Genomic DNA, 21,830 nt, shown 5'->3' with positions numbered 1-21,830 from the left:
AGAATATTTAGGAGAACATTCCAGATTGCAAAGGCAGTTTAGTTTTATGGTGAAGGTGATTTTAGAGACAAGATGTCAAATTAAGGCTAATCCTTCTCGTTCTGCTCAGATTAAAAGCAGAGGGGCCCTGACAAAATAATCACTGAGATTACTGGGGAAAACACACTTAATGTCATGGGTCGGGCACCATAGCATGACTCAGATGACGTGTGCAGTTGCTCGTCTGAAAAGAAGAACCCTGACATTGTTATTTTCAAAGGAGGGTTGTAAAGTACTGTATCTGACAACTCTCCCGATTGTCTGTATTTTGATAACTTGGCATTATTGGGTTTAATATTAGCTCTTATCGTCTTCCAATCCACTCTCCGTCCCACTGACTCCGTACGTAACTTTTTGCTTAACAGCCTCTTTCTGCAGCAGCTGCTACAAAGCACTATTTAGTGCCACATGAATGATAAATGAACTCGACGGCTAACCTGCTTTAGAGGACTCTGTGGCCCTTTATGGTCTGCCAGTCATGGTGTGTAATGTGTATCATATGAGGGCAAGTGTACCTCTGGAGAGGTCTTTGATGACTCATAGGGATTAGCAAAGGGTTCAGCTGTGAAGGACAGAACAGCCACAACCTGTCTTCCATTTAGTTACTAACCAATGATGGGAGTAATGATGACATAATGTCAGTGTGTACCTGAAAGATCTCCTAATTTGTGAATATTATAAAAATCAAAGGTTATGGTTGCTTAGTTGAAGCAGCTGACATCATCAAATACAACTACAAAGGAAGGAGGAAAGTAGAGGTGCTGAAAAAAGCTGAAGTGCAGTGTTGAACTGGACACAAAGCATTGAAATCTGTTTATTTATTAAGGAATTACAAGTGAAATGAAGTGAACTGGAAACAAGCTCACTATGAGCAGCAGGCTTAAACTGGGTCTTTATTCAGGTTCAAGAATGATTATGTACTGGTTGTGCACCATTTGACTGACAACCGTGAAGCCGTCAAAATGACCATGACTGTGTGAGAAGTGAAAATCATGAAGTCATTTGATAATCAACGACATATACAGGCTTCAGTTAATGAAAGACTATGTTCTAGGCATCTCACCTGCACCTTAACACACAGCTCACATATGAGAGTATTGTGTGAGTGCACGCATGTAGAATTAGATGTGACATGTCACCATGATCTAACCTGCTATGACTAAATTCTAAATGATAGCAACCATTAATAGTAGATCTGGCCACCGATCCACGTGGTGGAGCAACCTTGGATGTCGGCCACTAGTCATGATGATACAGAAAACCTGCTGCAGTTTGAGTGTCTTGTTCTACTGTACTGAGTACGTGCTCAAGCATGAATAATGGCTCTGTGTGGTTATGCAGTTTAGTTTAATTGTTGCAGAACGAATCGCGAATCAGACAGAATTACCAAAAGTCCAATTTAGGACCAACAAGGAAAAGTCACTTGTTGATTGGCTATAAAAATAAAAAAACACTCTTAATTGACTCAAACATGCCCATCGTGAGTGTTCCTGTGTGGTGGATTACAGAGGAAATTACTAGTATAAACATTCTTCAAAGAGAAGCACTTTAAATCCTTAACAAGACTTGTTTAAACGTTGCACGTAATTCTACCATAATGTCAGCGTTTAACAAGACGGTGGATTACACACGGTTAAAGCAGACAATGTGGCATTAATTACAAGAAATCAATCCTCTCTCTAAATATAATCCCCTGTTCCTGTATTGAATTTAAAGCAAAGTGTTGTGGGAGCTGGTAGAGTAAATGCAGGCTGACACAGTCTTTTGACTGGAACGACAGAACTACAGTTCAATTCGCCGGCATTGGGTGCGAGCGAAATTCTAAAAACATTCCCATAAATCTCGGGCGTTCTGCAAAATAACAATAACGGGTGTCCGTTGTGAAACATGAAAATTCTCTCACATGCGTGTAATAGCATGCACAGAGGCTTCGCCTAACAAAGAGATATGCACAGTGGGATCTGGCTCTGTAGAATTATGGAGCATTACGTTTGTGTGAGTGAGCAGCATTAGGGGACGTTTGCCGACTGTCTTGGCAGACTCCAGAGAAAAGAGCACGCTATTAGGAGGTTTGTCTCGTCTGGAGCATGGGGAGATATAGTCTGTCTGTCTGGGCTGTCAGCCTGACTGATGAGAGCCGTTATCGGGTGCTCCGCTCGTGTGCTCGTGCAGCATGTGAGCTGCTCGTCTTTGCCGACAGCTACCTGGCAGACCCGCGTTCAGGTGCTCAGGAGGGAAGAATGTTGGGGACATGAGACCTTCAAGAATCGCTTTCTCCTCTAAACGGCGACTCGGCTTTTCATTGTGGAGCGAGCCATGAATCTCTTTGTCATCCACTTGGCTGAAGGAGGTGATGAATTACATTACAAGGCTATGTGAGGGTGTGTGTACCTTGGGCTGGTGCAGGAGCGCTCCCTGTACATGACGCCCCCTCCGCACGACCTGGAGCAGTCAGACCATGGAGACCACGCTGACCACTGGCCATGAACTGCCCTCGGGCCATGCTCTCCGTATTTCACACACTGACCCCTCCGACACCACTAGAAGTAACAGTAAGAGACAGGAAGGAAGTGAGAGATAGATCAAGACGCGCAGGAATAGTTTTCTTATCAGGACCCAAGCGCAATTCTGGGCATCTTGCCGGAGTTTCCTGGTTTGGACAAATGCCCAGCACCACACCTGGACACCCAGTCTCTCTAGCTACCGCCAACACAGACACTGCAGTGTATGTGTGTACACTGCGCGGCCCGATCCAAGCCAAGACCTGCATTCAAACACTTCATCACCTCTCTCTCTTTCTAAATATCATTTTACGATACGCAAAGAGGTGTAACTGTTCTGTTTCCAGCTGGGAGAACTGACATTGCAGAAATGCTTGTGCAGGTACCTGCACGTGGGGGTTCAAGAATGTGCACTGGTTAGAGTATTTATTGATATATAATAATTGCCTTTTGATCAAATCCAATCTTATATTTGCCTTTTAAAGCTACTTTGGCATCCAAATGAGTGTGGCTGACTGGGGATTGGTTTAAGACGTACCTTGGAGGAAACACAATAGATGTTGTCTTACTGCAAGTTAGGTGAAAAGATCGATGCACCTCTTTTGTCTGTACAGTAAATACAAAGCTGCCAACTGCCAGTTAGCTTAGCTTAGCACAAAAGGTGGAAATACAGTCCAAAATCTGCTTATGTGCACAATTCACAAAGTAACAGGTTATATCATGTTTGTCAGGTGGTGGTTTTACAGGGGTTTATGTGCTGGAGTGCCTCTTGTCTGGAAGCAGTGAATAAGGTTTTGTCTTTGTCTTCTACTTTATGCTATAAACCTTCTTAAATATCAAAAGAATCCAGTAAGTCCATTTCTATGATGCTGGCACAGTTCCTGTCTGTGTCTGTGCATGTTTCTTTGTCTGATTAGATTTTAATATTACACTGTTGTTGTCTATTGTCTATGTAGTGCAGCGAATTTAACTGGGAGGCCAGAGCATGAGCTGTGATCATTCATAGACAAAAGAAAATGTTTCCTCACCATGTCAAGGCCACAGCTGGTTCCTTCTGCAGCGGGCATGAACTTGGTCTCACACCGGTGCCCTGTGCGATGACACCACAGGGACTTGCAGATGTCCTGCCAAACAAGACAGAGAAAAACACTGTCGCTGCCTGTCAAACTGGTGGGCTTTGCACTATTTCTTCCAGGTTTAGTTTCCTGACATTTAGGACCACCAGCGTGCTGGTCAGCGCTCCCCCACTGCCTCAATAAAAGGGAATAATCTTCCTCTTAATGCCTCCGTGTCAAATCTAATCACTGTACGTCTTTAATGAAATGAGCTATAATTGTACGTGTCATCTGACCCAATAATACAGAGAGAGAGCGAGCGAGAGAGCACAGAGGGAGAGCTGGGGTCGAGAGACATGCGGCACGGACTGGCAACGCGCCTAACTGCAACTGGCAGCAGGAGGGGAGCGAGAGGGAGAGCAGCGGAGGCAGTCCGGTTGTGTGTGTTTGAGTCTTTGTACACATGCTGATTTACTTCTCTGACACCGAGCAGGTGGTTAATTCTACATGGGCCCATCAGGGACTAAAGAAAACTGATGGAAGGAGTGTGAAAGGCAGCCCCAAATCCACTGTTAATCGGCATGTAGGTTAATTTACCACCCACTGATTAGCACACAGGTCTTAGAAATGCAGATGCAGTATTTGATCCTCTGTCAGGGAAACATAGCAGGGATGCGGAGAAGTCGCGAACAACCGAGGTGATGCCATGTGTGCTAATCCGTCATATATACGATTTGGCAAGCTTCATTTCCCAGCAATTAAAGCCAGCGAGAGAAAGGCCTATAGTGTTTTATCATTTACATGTGAATCAGCATTAGTGAATAAAGCCAACAAAAAGGCTTATTATTTGAAAAGCACAACTGGTTGCTGGTTTACTTTCAACTAATGGAATGCATTTTAACACAGGGTTAAATGTGTGGTGCTCACATGTACAGTTGTAAAAGACTGTGCTAATTATTAAAGCACTGCATCATTCTTCTTCTCATTATCATGGATTCGTATGTTGTTTTCTACAAACCTCTCAAAATATCACATCTTTAACTACTGGTATTTATTGTGTAATTTGGCATTATTATTAATGACAGTAATTTCAGTGAACCAGAAAAAAATGTTTTGTCCATATGTTTAGCTGCTTTTGCATAGAGGCCATCATGATTCTTTGCTAAGCCATTGTTAGCATTAAAAATGTATATTGCATCCTGTTCAAAATAAGTGTCTCACCTTGACAAAATCGAGGCCACAGAGTTTGGCCTTGGAGCCGAACTGCCACTTGCATTGAGTGTCTGCATCGTACAGTTGCCCAGGCAGCTGCTCAGGGTACTTGTACTGACCGATCTGCTTGGGCTCATCCACCAGACAGGATGCCTGGGCTGTTCTGGTGAACACATCAAACTACCTGTGTCAGCTAAGAGGACAGCTGTGATGCGACCCATTTACAAATGCAGCGCAGTGTGCTTGCTCGGCCTACCCAAGGAAGCGGCTGAGGTACTGACGACTGCAAGTGGACCAGGAGAAAACCCCATTGTTTCCAGCAAGCGTGGGAGACATTATGTTGCCTTCTGTCTTGCGACAAGGGTTTCCCTCTCCGTCGTGGATCATCCCAAAACTGGGGAAATGGAAATGGGAAAACAGAAGAACTGTCAGGATGTCATGCAATACATGAAGATATTGACATGTATCAGTGAATGAATTTTTTATGAAGTAATTTAAAGATATCTTCTTTAAACTGCTTTAAGTCTATTAGGCTGCAGACAACTTTTACCTACAGTACCTTCACATCACTACATAGAGTATATGGAACTATGGCCTGTTGCATGGCATAATCACTGCACTGTGCCAAATGTTTGGCGAATGCTGTTTCATATCCTCCAGCATGTACACATTTTTAGACAAGCACTGTATTTAAATTAGAAAATGAATTCATCAGCAGCTTAAATAGTTCACAATCACACATATCATTTAGGCATTCACCACAATGACAACATAAACTCAATGACTCAATGCAGTTTTTGCTAAGCATACTTGTGCCCAGACTCGTGAGCAATGGTAAAAGCCAAGCCCAGTCCCGTGTCCTCGTTGATGGTACAGCTCCTGTACTTACTGCACATGCCACTGATGGGAGCAAAACCTGTACAAGCAAGACAAAAGTAATGCAAGAGCTAGTGAGTAGAAGACTTCGTCCTTGGATATAAGCAGCAATAAGTGACTGGCTGAAAACCCTGAGGTGAACAGAGTCAAAACTCAAATCTCCTACATAAAATCCTCCTGTCTTTTTCTACTCGCTCTCCGACTACATTCCTACTGTTGAAACGTCTGACAGTATTGGCAACAATAAATGCCTGTCACACGCATCCATGTACGTGCATAAAGGGAATTTCACACCAAAGCGCTACCTTACACTACCTTAGACTTGGCCTGCTTCTTCCTTCTAGGCTGATCAGAGACGTTGGATTACTACTGGTGGCGGATCCTGCTCCATTAAAAAGAGAAGTGATCCTAGGAGTGGGATTTACCATAAGAACACCACCTGACAAACCGATGAAAGTGTCCAGTACTGCTGATAGTTTCTTCCTATTTCCTGGCAAAGCAGTCTCCCAATGGACTCAACAATAAGAACATATACTGTACATTCAGCTACAATATGTGTTTATTAAATGTGCCAGATGTTAAACATTATTATCTATGCCAAAACACCACACATGCTTGAGATTATGGCACTTTAAATGATGCAATTAAATATGTGCAGCTTCTGATAGCTGTGGCATATTGCAGGCTTCCTTTGCTTCTGCTTGCACCTGTCAAATGCCCACCACTTCTTGGTGTGACGTCGGCACCCCCACTGTCCACAATCACAACATGCCCATACTATCAGCTGCTTCCTGCTGGGCTAAAACAAGATAAGAGGCTGGACTCCACACAAACCTTCTTACCCAAGGTGTCACAAGGCTCGTTCTTCCAGGAGCAGATGTCCAGCCCAGTTAGCAGAACAGCATGGTCATGTCGTTTACCTCCTTTCCCCACCAGACCCGACTGCCACTGACAGAAACTGTTGAGGGACTGGTCGGCATGGTGATTAATGGTCAAGCCCAGCTGAAGGTAAAGAAAGGAAAATAGAAATGCAGCGAGCGAATAAGTGAATCAATCAATCACCAGTGTCCAGAGCAAAACAACGCATTTCTTCTAAATCCACTCACCGGGTCCTGTTCCAGTAATAACAGGCTAACAACCACAATGTTGATGTCAGTCCCAATGGTGCCATCTTTGAAAAGACTGGAAACCTGCAAAAGTGTAGAAAAAAGGGGTTGGTAATGTTCCATGTGTCAAACCAAATACTCATCAGTTTTTTGACTGTGCAATGAAAAGTAGCATTCAGCCTCGAAAAGAAATTATTGATTTGAACTAGGCAAACACTTTCACACATAAAAAGTGAGTAATCATGAGAATAAAAAACCTAAACTAAACATTTGATGATATAAATGAAACATGCAGTTGTAGCAATTTAAAATTCATCCACTTTGTCTTTGAACTATGGGAATACATCAAAAGTTGAAAGCAATAATGAGGTTACCACATGTCCCTCATTTTGAACCCATAGCAGTGAATCACAAGCCTATTATGTTTTTTTTATAAATAGATAAAAGAGCATCCCCTGGACGTTACATTCAAACGTTTCACGTTCCACCTCCTCCTTTCCTTCTGCTCACCATGTTCATGACGGTGAGGACGTAGGTGGTGACGTTGTCTCTGCCGTGCTTCTCCAGCATCTTCCTGTCTGCCACCACGAGAGTCTCCACATTCAGACCTCCCACCCTGTTGGAATGAATGGGCGATCTCTTTGCCCTGCCTGGCGGTTCCACCTGGGGCGACGCAAACTCATCGGGCATGGTGAACCGGTCCTCAGCAGGAGGCCGGGGAGCGTCTGGGATGGGGAGCATGGAAATACGGAAGGGCGGAGACAGAGAGGATGTACGAGTAAAGATACAGAGACAGAACTTGGCAGTGAGGGTCACAGGAGTGAACTGTCTTTTTCCTGGCTCATGCCGGGTGATAAGAGCACAGGCTTGGGTGTTGAAAAGACAGGATATTCACTCCCTATGCTGCTTCCTACCTCTCACCACTAGAAGGAAATGTAAATTTAAGAACTAGGTTCAGGGTTGAGCAGACTCAGGCTTAAGTAACCCCAGTATAATAGTGTCCCGTGATGCTGTGAATGCTTGTGTATGTTATGAGAGTATGACATAAAATTCAGATGGTTCCATATTTTTTACTTTTAAAAAATCCAATACAATTTATATACATTGATCAATATGTAGTGTCAAACTATGCAGCGTATGCAAGTACGTACGTATTTTTTATTGGAAATAATTGCTCACATAATGACATGACCAAAAAACTATGGCACTGCTTCAATCACCTAAGATTATTAGTAAAAGACAAAAGGAATAGGAGTTTCCCTTACATACATTGCTTGCGGCGTCCGCAGAAGTGTTGCCTCTGCAGCTTCCCATGCTGGTAGTCATGGTGATGTTGCTGCTGCTGCCGATGATGCCGATGATGATGGTGGTGGTGAGAATGAAGGTACAGACTCTCAGGCCTGGAAGAACCGATGTGCGAAGGGCTCTCGGATCCTCTGTGAACAACGCGTTCTGCCGAGCGTTTGTAGACGATATGTGGGTGGTGACCGACCGGGGCGCTATAGTTGTGCTGCTCTGCCAAATGCTGGGGAAGCGGGGCGATCAAATACTCCTCTTGCGACATGCGGATCAAACCAGACTGGCAACACACAGAAAGCAAGAACATGAGCAAAATCCAAAAATTAAAAACGATCCCATACCAGAGCATTTGACACTAAAATCACCTCTACATGACTCTGACAAGCTTATACGTAGCTGCCAGGGGTCAAATCTTGATTTAGACGCCACACTCACTTTATCCTAATATTGTGTTGAAGAAGACCTGTTAAAGGGAAAGGTTTAACTTACATAGGAACTGCTGCTGATCTTCATTTTTCCTGGCTCAGAAAATAACAATATACTGTCTGTCCAGTGAGCAGTGCACATATTTTTAGTATGACAGTTATTGTTTATGACGTTATTGTTCTTCTTTCAATATTTCATTCAGTCAGATTAAACAGTGAAGATTATTTATTTAGACAAGTGCAGCCTAAACATGCGGACATGTACACAAGATCATACATTCTAAGGGCACATTAACACATTTTGAATTGACTTCACTTCTGAAAACAGTAAATATATGAGTTGATTCAGCAGTTCTCAGCCACAGGCGGTACCAAGTCACATCAGCATTTGGTCTTTGTTATTGTCGAGTGGCCTTAGCTGCTCTCTGAACTGACAGACTGAGCTACTGAACCTTAAACATTCCGTCTGACCACGGAATTCTACCTAATTCACTCCACAACCCACCAAATGTACACAACATAGCTGTGCAATCAGACACACATACACACACACACCCACACAAGGACATATCGCTGAATTTCTAAAAAGCAGAAACACCCACTGACCCAATGACCTTTAACCTTTGTGTCAGCAACCTACTGAAGTGTATGTGTGAGTAAGTGCACGTACTGTGTCTGTGTGTGTGTGTGTGTGTGTGTGTGTGTGTGTGTGTGTGTGTGTGTGTGTGTGTGTGTGTGTGTGTGTGTGTGTCAGACCCTCTCTTCAGTTGAACTGACCCCATTCCCCTGGACTAGCAGGTGGCAAAATAAACAGAGGCAGGACAAAGGGGAAGCCATGGCGAGACTCTTGTTGTCAAAACAGTGCCTGAATACATGGCAGGCTGCCATCATCAGCCCCATCTCTCCCTCTAGCCCTCCATCCATCCATCCATCCATCCATCCATCCGCCTTTGCTCCATCCATCCTTAGCTGCCAGTACATTTTCATCAGCATATAAATCATCTTCCTCCTCCATCACTCTTCATTGAGCCTTTTTTGAAACGGTCAGACTTCATTATTTTGACTACCTGAAGCTCTGCGAGGTCCAGTGGTTTGGACTTTAGTTTTGCAGTGTCACTGATTTTAGCCCCAGCACGTCAATACCTGCCAAAACAACCTCAAACAGTATATCTCTCAGCTACCTGCTCCAGCAGCATTGCTCCAACATGCTTAACCCGCAACCATGAGGTGGAAACAGTATTTCCCTCTGGGTCGCGAATAAAATATGTGCAATTGAAATTTAGAATTAGAATTAAAGAGAAAGTGAAGGGGTTGAAATAGGTCAAAAAAAGGCGGCTTCCATCAGCATCTCTCCTACGCCCATTTCTTCATCTGTGTCTCATTTACAACAATGACCCTGTAAAAACACGCAGCATGAGAAAGTTTTCTCTTGAGCATTATAAATATTTATTCTGACTTTCAATAGTTTCTTTAAAGCACAACATTCACCTTCAGAAGACTACAAAGTTATGCAGTAGTACACATCATCTAATTAGTAACTAAGCCCCGACCTGCAGAGCACTTTGACAGTGAACCTATAAAAAGGTGCAGTTGCCTGAAGTTACGTACATCATTAACACAGCTCACAACTCACAGCCAAAGAGTGAGAGCGATGTGAGGAATGTATCACCACATCTGCCAGCTCAGTAGATTGAAGTGTCTGCGATGATAATGACAGGAAATTAAATCCATCTGCTGGATGGTAATGATGCTGTATGTGTGTGACCATGAGTATACACATATTTATCATCCTGCATTGTATCTTTTTAATGAACACCATAGACAGAGAAGCGCTGAGGCTAAGCTATTTGTGATATCATAGATAATGTGCAGTAATTTTCTTTAATAAAGTTTATTTTATCACCTGCAGCTTATTATTATTTCTGCTTTTCATTAGTTAAATAACTCAACGCTCAGGTGTGTGTTCAGTTACATCAAGACACATACCACTAGTAAATTAAAGGGATGCAGAATCTGTTCTAAACACTAATTTACTTTCCACCGACATTTTCTCCCAGTCATTTTTCTCTCACACATTGCAGTTCTTCGTGCACTCTTTAGCTCTGCCTCGGTGGCAACGTCGAGGTTTACTGTATGCCAGGGCAGACGGGATCGTTAGCTTGTTTCTGTATAAACTGTTGCTTCTTTTAAGGTTTTCCACCATGATATTATAAGGCAAATGAGTAAGTGCTTACATGCTGTTAAAGACTAGGCCGGAGCATCAAGAAGCCCCAAGCTAGTGATTACCCAGTACTAAAGCACATCTGCAGTCCAGCTCAGCAGACAATCACGTGAACACAGTGTGCGGTAGAGAGGGGGGGGGGGGAAGAGGAGCAGAGGCAGCCCCTCGGGCTTTCAACCTATTCAATAGAATCACAATCTGAGTAATTACAGTTTGCACAAGAGCAATGTTCGGTCTTCAAAATTGGGTAGTAAAGAGATGGTAATTTTGGCTCTTGGATTAGAAGAAGACAAGAGGCAATGACAGGGCATAACATCAGTCAAATGTCTCCTTCTTGAACTTCAAATGACTATAGTTCAGGGTGCAGAAACATACTACATACTTGCAGGCAGTTGGCAGGGCGATTGGCAGCATCACTCCATAGCCCCCTTCATGTACGACTGATTAAGAGCCAGGGGTCTGCAGCCCTTGTTTTGCCACTACTAACAACCCCAGAACAAACAAAAAAGGGAAAACCAAGGTGTTGGGAGTCTATTGTCAGCTGGAGCCTTTGGGCACCGTCCCACTCGTTATCCCTAGTGCACACAGCAGGGAGCAGGGGGGCTACTACCTCATCATCCCATACAAATGGAGATGTCCTCTTTCAAAGTGCTGTTAATTGCATTCTAACTGGGTTACAGTGCAAATTTACCACTTTTACTAAGAAATACAATGCTTCTGTGATGCAAACGAGGCCTTAATTCTGTTCTAATGCACGTAGTACCTTTATCTTAGAGATCTGTTTGAAAGCAACTTTCCAGTTTTCCAGCAAATAGTATCCACTCCTTAATAACAAGAACCCTAACGCTGCAGCCACCAAACACTTTGGTAACTTCAGTAAAACTGACACCAGAGTAAACCCATTCATAATCATTACCTGCCATACAGGTACATTTGCCTTAGAGAACACTCATTACTCTACCAACAATCTAACAACAGCTGTAATAGAGTTTGTCAGTCTGTTACTCAACACAGCAGTAGAACTAAGGCATCCATTCAGCAACTCTAGTGTTATAAGACAGAATGTGGTCTTAAAGTGGACCCTGTAACCATTATTTCCAGATATTTTTTCTCACAGGTTCAAACTGGAACTGTCTGATCTCTACAGTTACAGGTGAGGAGTGTATGGTAGAACTGTTAAGACCTTCACTTCAGACAGCACTTAAACTGATTTAAATCTGAATTGTGACAACTTTTCATCTTTCTTCTAAACATGGCCCGTTTCAGAATGAGGAAGTGAATGCCCTGCACCGGTGACAATAGTAGGCCAGATTTGATCTATGGACTGTGTTTGTAGAGGTTGCAGCATCCACTTGAAGACTTCAACACTCGCCATTAGTCTTGTGTGAGAAAAACCTTGCACGGACGCGAAAGGACACGCAGACACTCACATGGACACAGACTTTTGGCTTTTTCCTCTCCCTTTCTCACACACACAACGTCCCACACCCATGCTGAGCGCCCGAACCCCCTCTCCTGCTGGCATCTAACCGTGGGCACTACATCACTGTCAGCGACCAGACCACCAGGGAACAGCTTCAGGCCACTCTCCCCTTGTAGAGCCAAGCTCTGAGCTCCTCTGTGGCCCGGCCCAGCCGCTGAGTTATAGCCAAGCCGGAGAGGCACATTGTACTGCGGAGACGGTCCAATTTGTTGGCCTTTACAGAAAACCGACAGGTACAAATGACCCAAGTGCCGGCTAGGAATCGGTCACTCAAGTGTCATTTTTAGGCCTGCAAAAGCCTAATGGATTTTGAGCAAACTGACAAACACACACATCATATGTTGTCGTTGTTCCAGGCTGTACGATGAGCAATCAAATATTGCCTCAACTAAAGAGACAAATAGGATTACTGCATCTACATGTCAAATATTCAAACAGAGCACCAGTGTTCCAATATGACTTTTGCACTTATTTTCCAGACGTATGTTACAAAAATGAGTTTTAGGTGGCACTTCAAAATCTCTTATAGCGGTTTGGGAGTATAAGTTGCTATTAGATGATTAATCATTGGTAAAATTGTATGCAGTGTGCTTTTCAGCAAACAACCAAAAAACCATATTTTTCATTGATGGCAAAAAATAAGAAAAATGTCACATTTTCCAAAGAAGAAATGAAGCTCATAAGTCTCATAAATTACTACTGAGATGAAGCCTGCAATCGCAGAGACTATAGTATAACAAGCCAAAAAACAGTAAGAGTAAGAGAGGCTTGTTCCCTAACAAACAAAGGTCACAGGTTGAATCACCAGTGGCTGCCACAAAACACGGCAACGTGTCAATGGCAGCCAATCAGAAGGCTGGTTGGAAGGCGGGAATAACACATCTGACACTTTCTCTCCTTCCTGTGTCACAGCAATAGGCCACAATGCCTAGGGAGCCTGACATGAGAATGATAAGGGCTAATAATCTAAACTTGTATCACTCAAAAGTTGTAAAGAAAGTGTCAAACTTCTAATTGCAGCTGGAAGATACTCAGCGGTTGTTCTCACAAGGACCAGTGAAAGTCTGGTGCTGCAGGACTTAAATCTGTCCTCTCTGCCCCAGGACAGGAATCCTGTCCTGGGAGGGGGCTGGGAGTGCAGACGAGGAGCAGTAAATCACCTCCTCTTCCCCGCGTTCACACGAGTGCCGAGGAGCTCTGAAGTCGCACTGCATGGTAAAAACCTGACAGAGTCCAGGTTGACACCCACCCACTGCCCAAGCAGGGAAGATTAGGGTCAAGCAGCAAAGAGACCTCAGATGAGAAACTGTCAAAAAAACAAGAAAGAAGGCAGAACCGCCCCCCACCCCCGGACCCTCGACTCCTCTTACAAATCAGAGAGCATTACATCTGACATGCTTTCATCTCTCATGCAAAAGAAAAACAGACAACTTCATTTTACTTAGTAACACTTGTGTGGTGCATCATGGGGATACAGAGGGAATAATTGAAAACCCAGCATTAAAACATTTTCAATTAATGGGGATTTAGACTAGAAAATCCCCTCATCTACCCACATACACAGCTCTTAATACCGCCTCACCCTGGTCTTCATTTAAACAGCTGAATCCCGATTCCATCTGCTTGGCCTGGGACAGGCTGAATATTTAAAAAAAGGGAAAAAGTCTGCTGTGGTTTGGCCCAGCAGACCAGGACTGACACCTCTGTGCTATTAACAAGCACGGTCAAGTCCAAAAGCCCTATTTCACACCCCCCCCCTACCATTTTCTCCTCTTTCCTGGTCTGTGTTGAAAGGAGACAATGACAGGAGGAACGAGGAAGCTCTTTTTCTTTCTTGCTCCCACCCCATTTCTTCTCTAAAATCCCTTTGACATGAAGTCCATCACTTCAGCTCTCTATAAAGAGACCATCCAGCCTCCCTGGGAGCTTCCACCGCAGAAAATGAATGCACATTATTCTTGCACAAGACTTTTCTCTCTCTAGTGCTGAGCTCCCAGCCCAGCTCACTTCTCATTCATTATTTCCACCCTCTTTGCCTCGCTCTGTCTCACTCTCTCGGATCTTCCTTGATTTCCCTGCTTCCTTTTCTTTTGCTGACTTTTCCCTGTAGCATTGTTTTTAAGCCCACCATAATCTCCTCCTTGAGCCTGTCACTGCATCAAGCAGGCTTGTTGGTGAAAAGCAAGATCAAAAGCAGGGGTTAATTCTTTGCATTGCTTTAAGTCTAAAGCAAAGCACAGACGATGAATCACGATCATAACAAGAGACAGAAAAAGAGAGAAAGGACACATCTGTCAATTAAGGTTTACAAAGTTTTGTACAGTATCTGTCAAAGAGGTGAAGACATCCAGCCGACATTGGCTTGGGGGTCACACTTGGAAGGGGGAGAATAGAAAAACTAGTCACAGTCTCTGCACCAGGAAAAAATAGATCAAAGGGTTTGTCGAGGCCCATTCAAATGCAATCATGACCCAATCACATTGTGTCCTCGGAGAGCTTTTAAGAGAACGGGTCAGTGGTGTTTTATTGTGAGTGGAAGCTAGCCTAATGAAAGGGACAATGCGAAGATTAGCAGTGCCAGCCAGGCAGCTCAAACTTCACCCTGGCTTTAATTGCTGCAAATAAGAGGAGTTGCAGAGGCAGGGCAAACAGGGGACAAAAGAGAAAGCAGAGAAGGAGGAGGTGCGAGGAGGTATGACTGCTGTATGATGAGCCGAGGCATGGTTTTTATGGTGTGGAGTATACATGAGGTCCAGCCTCAGGTGGGATGTGTCAAGGAACGTGTGTTAGCCGCTGGACAAGCAGGTCCAGGCTTTTCATACAGTACAGCACAAACAAAACGGTCTTGTAATTACACAAAGGATTTGCATATTTAAGGTACAATATATAAAATCCATTAGGACCGATACCTAAAGACCAGAGATAGCAAGCCAAGTTAAAGTACATATTGGGCTGTTTAACATGTAATTAAAACGTCATATTTGTCCAACTTGTACACAAACAGAAATTTTGTAAAGGAAGGTTAGTCTACAGTATGTGTTTGTGTTTATCCATAGCCTCACTGCCTTCAGCCTTAGCTACTGTAGCTAGATGCTCAATGAAACATATCCCAAAACAATCTGTTAATAGACATAATCAAATAAAATAACAATATAGGTGCCAACAAGCAAGCTTGTTCCTGTATCAATACCAGTCTTCCGGCTAATGCTAGGTCAACTAGCCTCACCTACCGCAGGGGTGAGCAAATATTTGTTGCTGTGATACGGAAGCAAGACGGCAAACTTCAGTAACAATACTTGAAAAACATATCATTCCCAGCAAAACACAGAGATTTGTGAGAAGATTTCAAGCCATTGAGTCCATTTCTGCATTAGATAAATGGGGTTTTAATTTCTCACCCTAATATTAGTGGAGAGAATACTATGTGACAGATCCATAAAACAACATAGAGTGAAAAACAATCTTGGGTAGAAGGTACAATAGACGAAACGCAGCCTTCCTGTCCAAATGAGAGCCACAGGCCTTTATCCCTAAACTCTGACCTATTCCCTCTAGTAAAAATTGAAACTGTGCACCGATGGGTGTGGTGGCTAATAGCACAGACCCGTATCTCAAGGAACTACCATGGAAAGTGTTCTGATGCTTCTCCACAAGGCACCACAGCTGGTCAGACACTCTTGACATTCAGCTAGTTCTGGTTAGTGGCGTGTGAGCCATCTACCACGGTACAATGTGGAGTTATACTAACGTTACTGCTGCAAACTAAACAGTACAACTTCTCCTGATCTCCTCCCCGTCCGAGTCCATAATGAAAAAAGTTTTAAGCTTATAAAAGCATTCATTTTGAGGTAGGGCTTAAATGTCTGTTTAATTTGTTTTTTTGGAACGCATTAAGAAAGGGCATTAAAATGCTTTAAATATTGAGCCTGGGGATAGTCTGTTTCAATGTAATCCATCTAAAATATATATTTAATCTATTGTAGTATGATAGACAATTAAACAGTAAGTTAATAAAGTTTTCCCAAAACGTTGCTGGCAGACACTTACCAATCCAGAACATATTGAAATGGCTGCTACGGAGGACGACAGGTTTCGGATGGACCCCTGATACAGGCAGTTGTGGAGGCCCCCATCGTTCATCACGGTGACGACGCCGTCGGCACCCAGCGTCTGCACACTGAACCCCGGGCCGAGCACAGGCGACGGCTGCAGGTCCAGTTGCACGTCCCGCCCGAAGGCAGAGAGCCGATAATGCAGGGACGAGGACACGGACCTCTTGCTGCGACGGCTCGGCCTGGCCACGTTGTGGGTCAGGTATCCTCCGGCGGAGTCCACCTCCACGGGGGTTACAAACACGTAGTCTGGAGGCAACAAAAACACACACTTTCATGACAACAGAAGCGAACGAACAGACACAAAAAAAAAAAAAAACACTGGAAGGCTGGTCTTATTTTAACTGGCAAAATGGCTTTAATTAACACATCACAACATCAGGCTGACACATCAGGTACAAGGTGGTAACAAACACACGTGGGCTTGGACTCACTAACTGGAAACACTCACAAGGAGCATGGAAATTACAGCAAGAGCAGACAACACTATAATTTGGACAAGTTTAAAACCAAAATCACTCAAAGCAGAAAACCTACGACCTGGAAAACAACTGCTAGCAGGAACTGACAATTAGACTAGCAATAAACAAAACCTGACTAACATAAAACTAACGGACTGTAAATACAACACTCACTAACCACAAACCTGACTGACTGATTCATTTCCTCACGATGAGCTAGAGGTCAGGGAACAGGAGAACGAGGCGCCAACGAACAAGGCAGGGCGGGAAAACGCACGAGCGAGAAACGACTTCCTCGTTTTTCTCCTTCAGACCAACTGAAGCGCTCCTACTACCAATCGGTTCAAAGTACAAAACAATAGCGCCCCCGCTGGTCGGAGGACTAAACTGACTGCTGCTAGTACTGTAACTTGTAACTTGTTTTTCCCCTGTGAGTTATTTTTATGTTTTTTATTTATGTAACAATGAAACATATGGTGATTGTGTGACAAGCGACAAGTTTAAGATGCTATTTCTCACTATTTCTCATCTGTGCGCCAAAAAAGTGAGGATTAATTCATCAGAATCAGTTTGAAAATATACTATTCTGATTTTCTGTTGTCATGGTGTTCAAGTAACTAAATAACTGGAGCGTTTTAATACAGAAAAAATGTCTGTGTCTGTAACACACTATGTAGGAGGATTCAGAGCATCTCTTTCAACCTGGCTTTTCTTCTTTTTTTTCTTTTTTTGCATGGTCAAAAAATAAAAGGACTTCAAAGAAGTTGCTCTGGGAGAACCAGGATGTTTTCTTTAGAACCACAGTAAAGCTCCATCTCCCGTCTCTCACTAAATCATGCAAACCATCTGAACAACGTATTGGAAAAACACAGCCAAGAGAGTGGTCACGCCTCTATGGCTATCAGGACATTATTAAGACATATACAGGAGTTATGGAGATTAAAACCACTCAAGATGTAGAAATATCAGCCCATTTGGCGTTTGAACACTGTAATACTCATAAACCCGATAACAGAACCCCCACTGTCATGTATGTCACTCTGACATTAACATGAAATCATTCCAGCTGGAAGAAGCACGCACACATGTGGGGAGACAAGCTCTCACCGTGATTTAATCCGTGGCTGTCGCTGGATGAATAGCCGGCCGAAACGGTGTGGGAGGCGTGTGAGCAGTAAATGTGCAGCGTCTGCAAAAAAACCACCATAAACGGACAGGTAGCAACAGGTTGCGAGAAGCAGGAGAAGTGGAAGTTTGCTGCTGAAACATGACAACAGGTTGTTCAACTTTTCCGGAAAAAAGTGTGTCAACAACGAAGACGGAAAATGCAAATGTGTTATTAAAATAGACAAATCATATCTGCGTGGGTTTTGCATGCGGAAGGTGCATGTTCAGTCTACGTGTGTGTATAATTGAGTGCCACATGCCTTGATGATATTCCAGGATAAGAGGCTGGAGAGCAGCCGGACTGAGGTGCAGCCGACCAGCGGGATGGGTAAAGTCCACATCAGAAGAAAAAGGCAATCCATGGTGAGGGCATGCGAGCGTTCACCTCCCCCGTTACCTCCTGAAAAATCGCAAAAGTAGTAATAACCTGCGGTAGCGCATAATGCAATGTGCGCGCATCGTTCAGAGGTTCTGCTCCCCGCGCCGCTGATTCAGGTGAAGTCGGCAGGTTGCAGCCGCCGGTGGCGCGCACAGACGCGACGCGCACTCATGAGTGTGTACGTGTGCGTGCGTGAGTGCGTGCGTGTGTGCGCGCGTGTGCGAGGAGCTGCGGCAGGTATAGTATAGCGCCGGCCGGGGATCACAGAGAGCAGCGCTGACTGAGCACCCGGGCCGTCTCTGCGCGAGGCGGCCGGCGGGATGGAGCGCGAGTCAGCGGGCGGCAGCCAATCAGCGCGCGGCATCATTTAGCCACGATGCGTAGATGAAAGAGGAGAAAAAGAGATTCTCCGCTTCGCTGCGGGCTTAGTGCTGCGTTCACGTGCCGCTCGAGAAAAACAACTTTGGTGGGTTAATCGTTTGTTTTCAAGGGAACAAACACACGTGGGCAAATTGCGCATAGAGATGGCTTGAATTTAAAAACACGCAAGGAAATACACACGCATAAGCAAATTAGCAGAAAACAGTAACAGTTCAAGGATTTATACTCAGTTAAATATTGCCACTTTTTCCATTTTGGTACGGTACCAGGAACGTACAGAAGAGGGGTACTGGAGGTTCAAGCCCACGTCCTAAAGTGTCCCCTTGGGATCTTTTTTACGTTACTTGCACTTCAAATATTTTGTTATTCAAGTTTTAGGGATATTTTTTTACATTTAACATTTGTACATTTCCTGCAACCTCCTGTTCAAAAACTGTAATTCAATATTTAAGAGAAAAAAGCTTGTGGTATTGGGAGATTATGTGCATGAGTATTTAAAGTTCCATATTGGTCAGCAGGGGTGCTCTGTAGCTATAATCATAATATTTATGACCAGGTACTGGTCAAAATGAAAGAGGAATCTGAGGCACAAGTACAGATGCAGTTTAGAAACCAACAAACTGTACGATTGAAAATCTTTTTTTGCCACACATTTGATGGTATGATACTGTTGCCATAGGTATTGTCTGAGTTGGTTTTCCCACAGCTCTAGCACTTTACACAAGGAATATTTTATTTCCTACATCTTCTTTGTATTACAATAAACATTTTTTTGTGGTTGGGACACACATAAATTTAGAGCTTTCAGTAAAATGCTTCATAGAGTTACAAATAACCTTTGATCCTGTTGTGCCAACATACAAGCAACAGTGAAACAGGAACACATGTGCATAGAAGGTAAAACAAATGCAGACTTAAATATGTTTTAAGGCAGTAGGGCACGTTGTACTGTAAATGTGGTCGGCATGTGTTTAGAACCCACCAGACTGTATTCTGTGCTGACTAAAATGAGGCTTACCTATAATGTTCACAGGTTTCCAACAAGCTTCACACTCACTACTAGCCGTCCCTCCACCATCCATGTTTTAAAATAGACCTTCACCTTTTGCAGACAGTCTTTTCTGAGAGAGGAAGTACTTTTGTTCGTAATGGCCAGGTGGTATAATCTGAAAAGGGAAGCGATCTGGAGACGTTTGTAGTGTGTATGTTCGTGTTTGTTGTGAAAAGCTAGTTCTGCATCGGCTTTCCCTCATCCTGGAGGCTGGCGAACATCTGGATCAGTTGCTGGAATGCATCTTCAGACACAAAGCTGAGGTGAACAGCCAGTTCACTACACAGATTTTCACACTCCACCGAGCATAAAAGGGGCTTCTCACAGCTCTCGCCAGCTTTTCTGGCAAGACACAAAGCGAGGTCCCAGTAAAACATCACCTTAATAACCCTATAATGTTCTCATAGATCATCTTATAATTGCCTGCGCTACTTAATTGTTTGTTAAAGTCAATGGCCAAAGCTCTTCTTTAACCCTCTATCAATTAGAAGACTGAGTTACATGAGCAGGGCAAGGTCTATGGTGTTACTGGTCATGTTATAAAGCAAGACATATTAATTTGAATGACAATCAGCTAATGCAGGGTGTGAGTCTGATCTGATGTAATGACCTGACTGACACTGAAACGGGCTTTAAAACATGAAATGTACTTGTCTCCAATATGGGCAGACTTCCAAGGGATACAAAGCTGCTATAATCAGTCCGAGACAGTGGCATTAGCTCAACTGAGCCGCCAATCTTTGTATACAGTGGAACCAGACGTGGCAGAGAGGAATTTAATCAGACAAGGTGTCCTGAAGACACACACAGCACGGATGTTTAAGAGGTACCAGCTCATAAGCAAAGGAGGTGCTGGAAAATGCGGGTTTTGCAGAAAGTTGCGGTGCATCCAGTGCACAGAGGCCCGAGCCGCTCCTGCACGCGTCTCCGACAGGTTCGCATTCCACATAACGTGCCGAAGCATGCAGCAAACGCAATCAAAGCATTATGGAGAAGGAGCTGGAGAAGTTCCTAATCAATTATATGTCACGCATGAATAAACGGTCAAAGTAGGGAATGACATTGGACCTGCCCTTACAAAGCTGAAGTCAGTGATCCATCATGAACACCGAAAGCTTAGTCACCTGTAAAATGAACGTATCAACCGGGAATCTGTGATTAAACTGGGACTCCTACTGCTAAACGTTCCATAACTTAAATAAATCTAACTCAAAGTCATGAGCGCAGCTACGCTTTATCGGCTCATCACAGCCTCTGCTCGTCATTGAATTGTAAAATGCACTGTCAGCATCTGACAGTGGTTCCTCCGGAGGCTAATTACAGCGTCATCGGCGCAGAATGGACCTGCGCTCTCCGCAGGTCGCAGCCGAGGACTCGTTTGCATGTGACAGTCTCACCAACCGATCCCGCGACCGGATCGCTCAGATCCCGCCCGCATCGTCCTGTCCACGACTCGGGCCACAGCAGAGCCTCACGGCCGGAGAGCGGAGAGGCCCTTCCCAATCTCGCTGATGTGGCTCTTCTCCTTTGTTTCCTGCTATTTTCCAACACCATGGATCCACTTCCCTCAGCTTTGGTCGCCCCTCGTTGTCGCCCACAGAAAACCTAGATGTTTTTTTGAATCCGCATAGCGTTACACCCCGCAACGCCGCAGCTTGCTGCACGCCGCCACTGTGTTGACAGGAGTCGTGCTTATTTACAGCGCCATCTCAAGCCTCTGCCCGTCTCTTTCCCCTCTCTGGTAACATAGACGGCTCCGCAGCGTTGCCATTGCCTGACAGGCCCGGCTGTTGTTTGTTTCCCAAAGGCAACACAATATATATGGGCACTGCTGTAAATATAAGCAGTTGGGGTTTATTTTCTGACCAGGGTGGAAAATAGATGCTGAGATTCAGGAACTTTGCTAAGTTGAGACCTATCCCCTGAATCCTGTGTCCTGGGAACACAAGCAGATGGTATCTCAGAACTGACTGTCAGCACTGATGTAAACACTTTGATATATTCAATTTCTGTTCAACGTGCTCTATATCATGATGGTGAACATGTTTAGCCTGACACGGTG

General features: G+C 44.1%; 1 protein-coding gene across 3 annotated transcripts in view; it reads right to left on the bottom strand.

The window, feature by feature from the left end:
- adamts18 (ADAM metallopeptidase with thrombospondin type 1 motif, 18) overlaps window positions 1-18,706 on the bottom strand; it is a 37,309-nt gene extending 18,603 nt beyond the window's left edge. Inside the window, exons 1-12 of one of the 3 annotated variants that reach the window (XM_029145088.3) lie at window positions 18,218-18,706; window positions 17,898-17,979; window positions 16,265-16,578; window positions 8,059-8,368; window positions 7,300-7,514; window positions 6,790-6,873; window positions 6,526-6,685; window positions 5,618-5,723; window positions 5,064-5,201; window positions 4,817-4,970; window positions 3,569-3,664; window positions 2,431-2,579 (exon numbers count right to left, since the gene is read on the bottom strand). In XM_029145088.3, coding sequence (XP_029000921.1) covers window positions 2,431-2,579; window positions 3,569-3,664; window positions 4,817-4,970; window positions 5,064-5,201; window positions 5,618-5,723; window positions 6,526-6,685; window positions 6,790-6,873; window positions 7,300-7,514; window positions 8,059-8,368; window positions 16,265-16,578; window positions 17,898-17,979; window positions 18,218-18,319 — 1,910 coding nt within the window. In that variant the 5' untranslated portion in view covers window positions 18,320-18,706. Of the gene's footprint in view, window positions 1-2,430; window positions 2,580-3,568; window positions 3,665-4,816; window positions 4,971-5,063; window positions 5,202-5,617; window positions 5,724-6,525; window positions 6,686-6,789; window positions 6,874-7,299; window positions 7,515-8,058; window positions 8,369-16,264; window positions 16,579-16,968; window positions 17,133-17,897; window positions 17,980-18,217 lie in introns of those variants that run through there. The other 2 variants (XM_029145090.3, XM_029145089.3) reach the window with 2 other exon arrangements.
- Window positions 18,707-21,830: the final 3,124 nt, after the last annotated feature.

The sequence above is a fragment of the Betta splendens genome, chromosome 3 (genome assembly GCF_900634795.4).
Source record: "Betta splendens chromosome 3, fBetSpl5.4, whole genome shotgun sequence".
NCBI lineage: Eukaryota > Metazoa > Chordata > Actinopteri > Anabantiformes > Osphronemidae > Betta > Betta splendens.
Note: the sequence above shows the minus strand (reverse complement) of the source record. Positions and strands in the feature narration are given on the sequence as shown.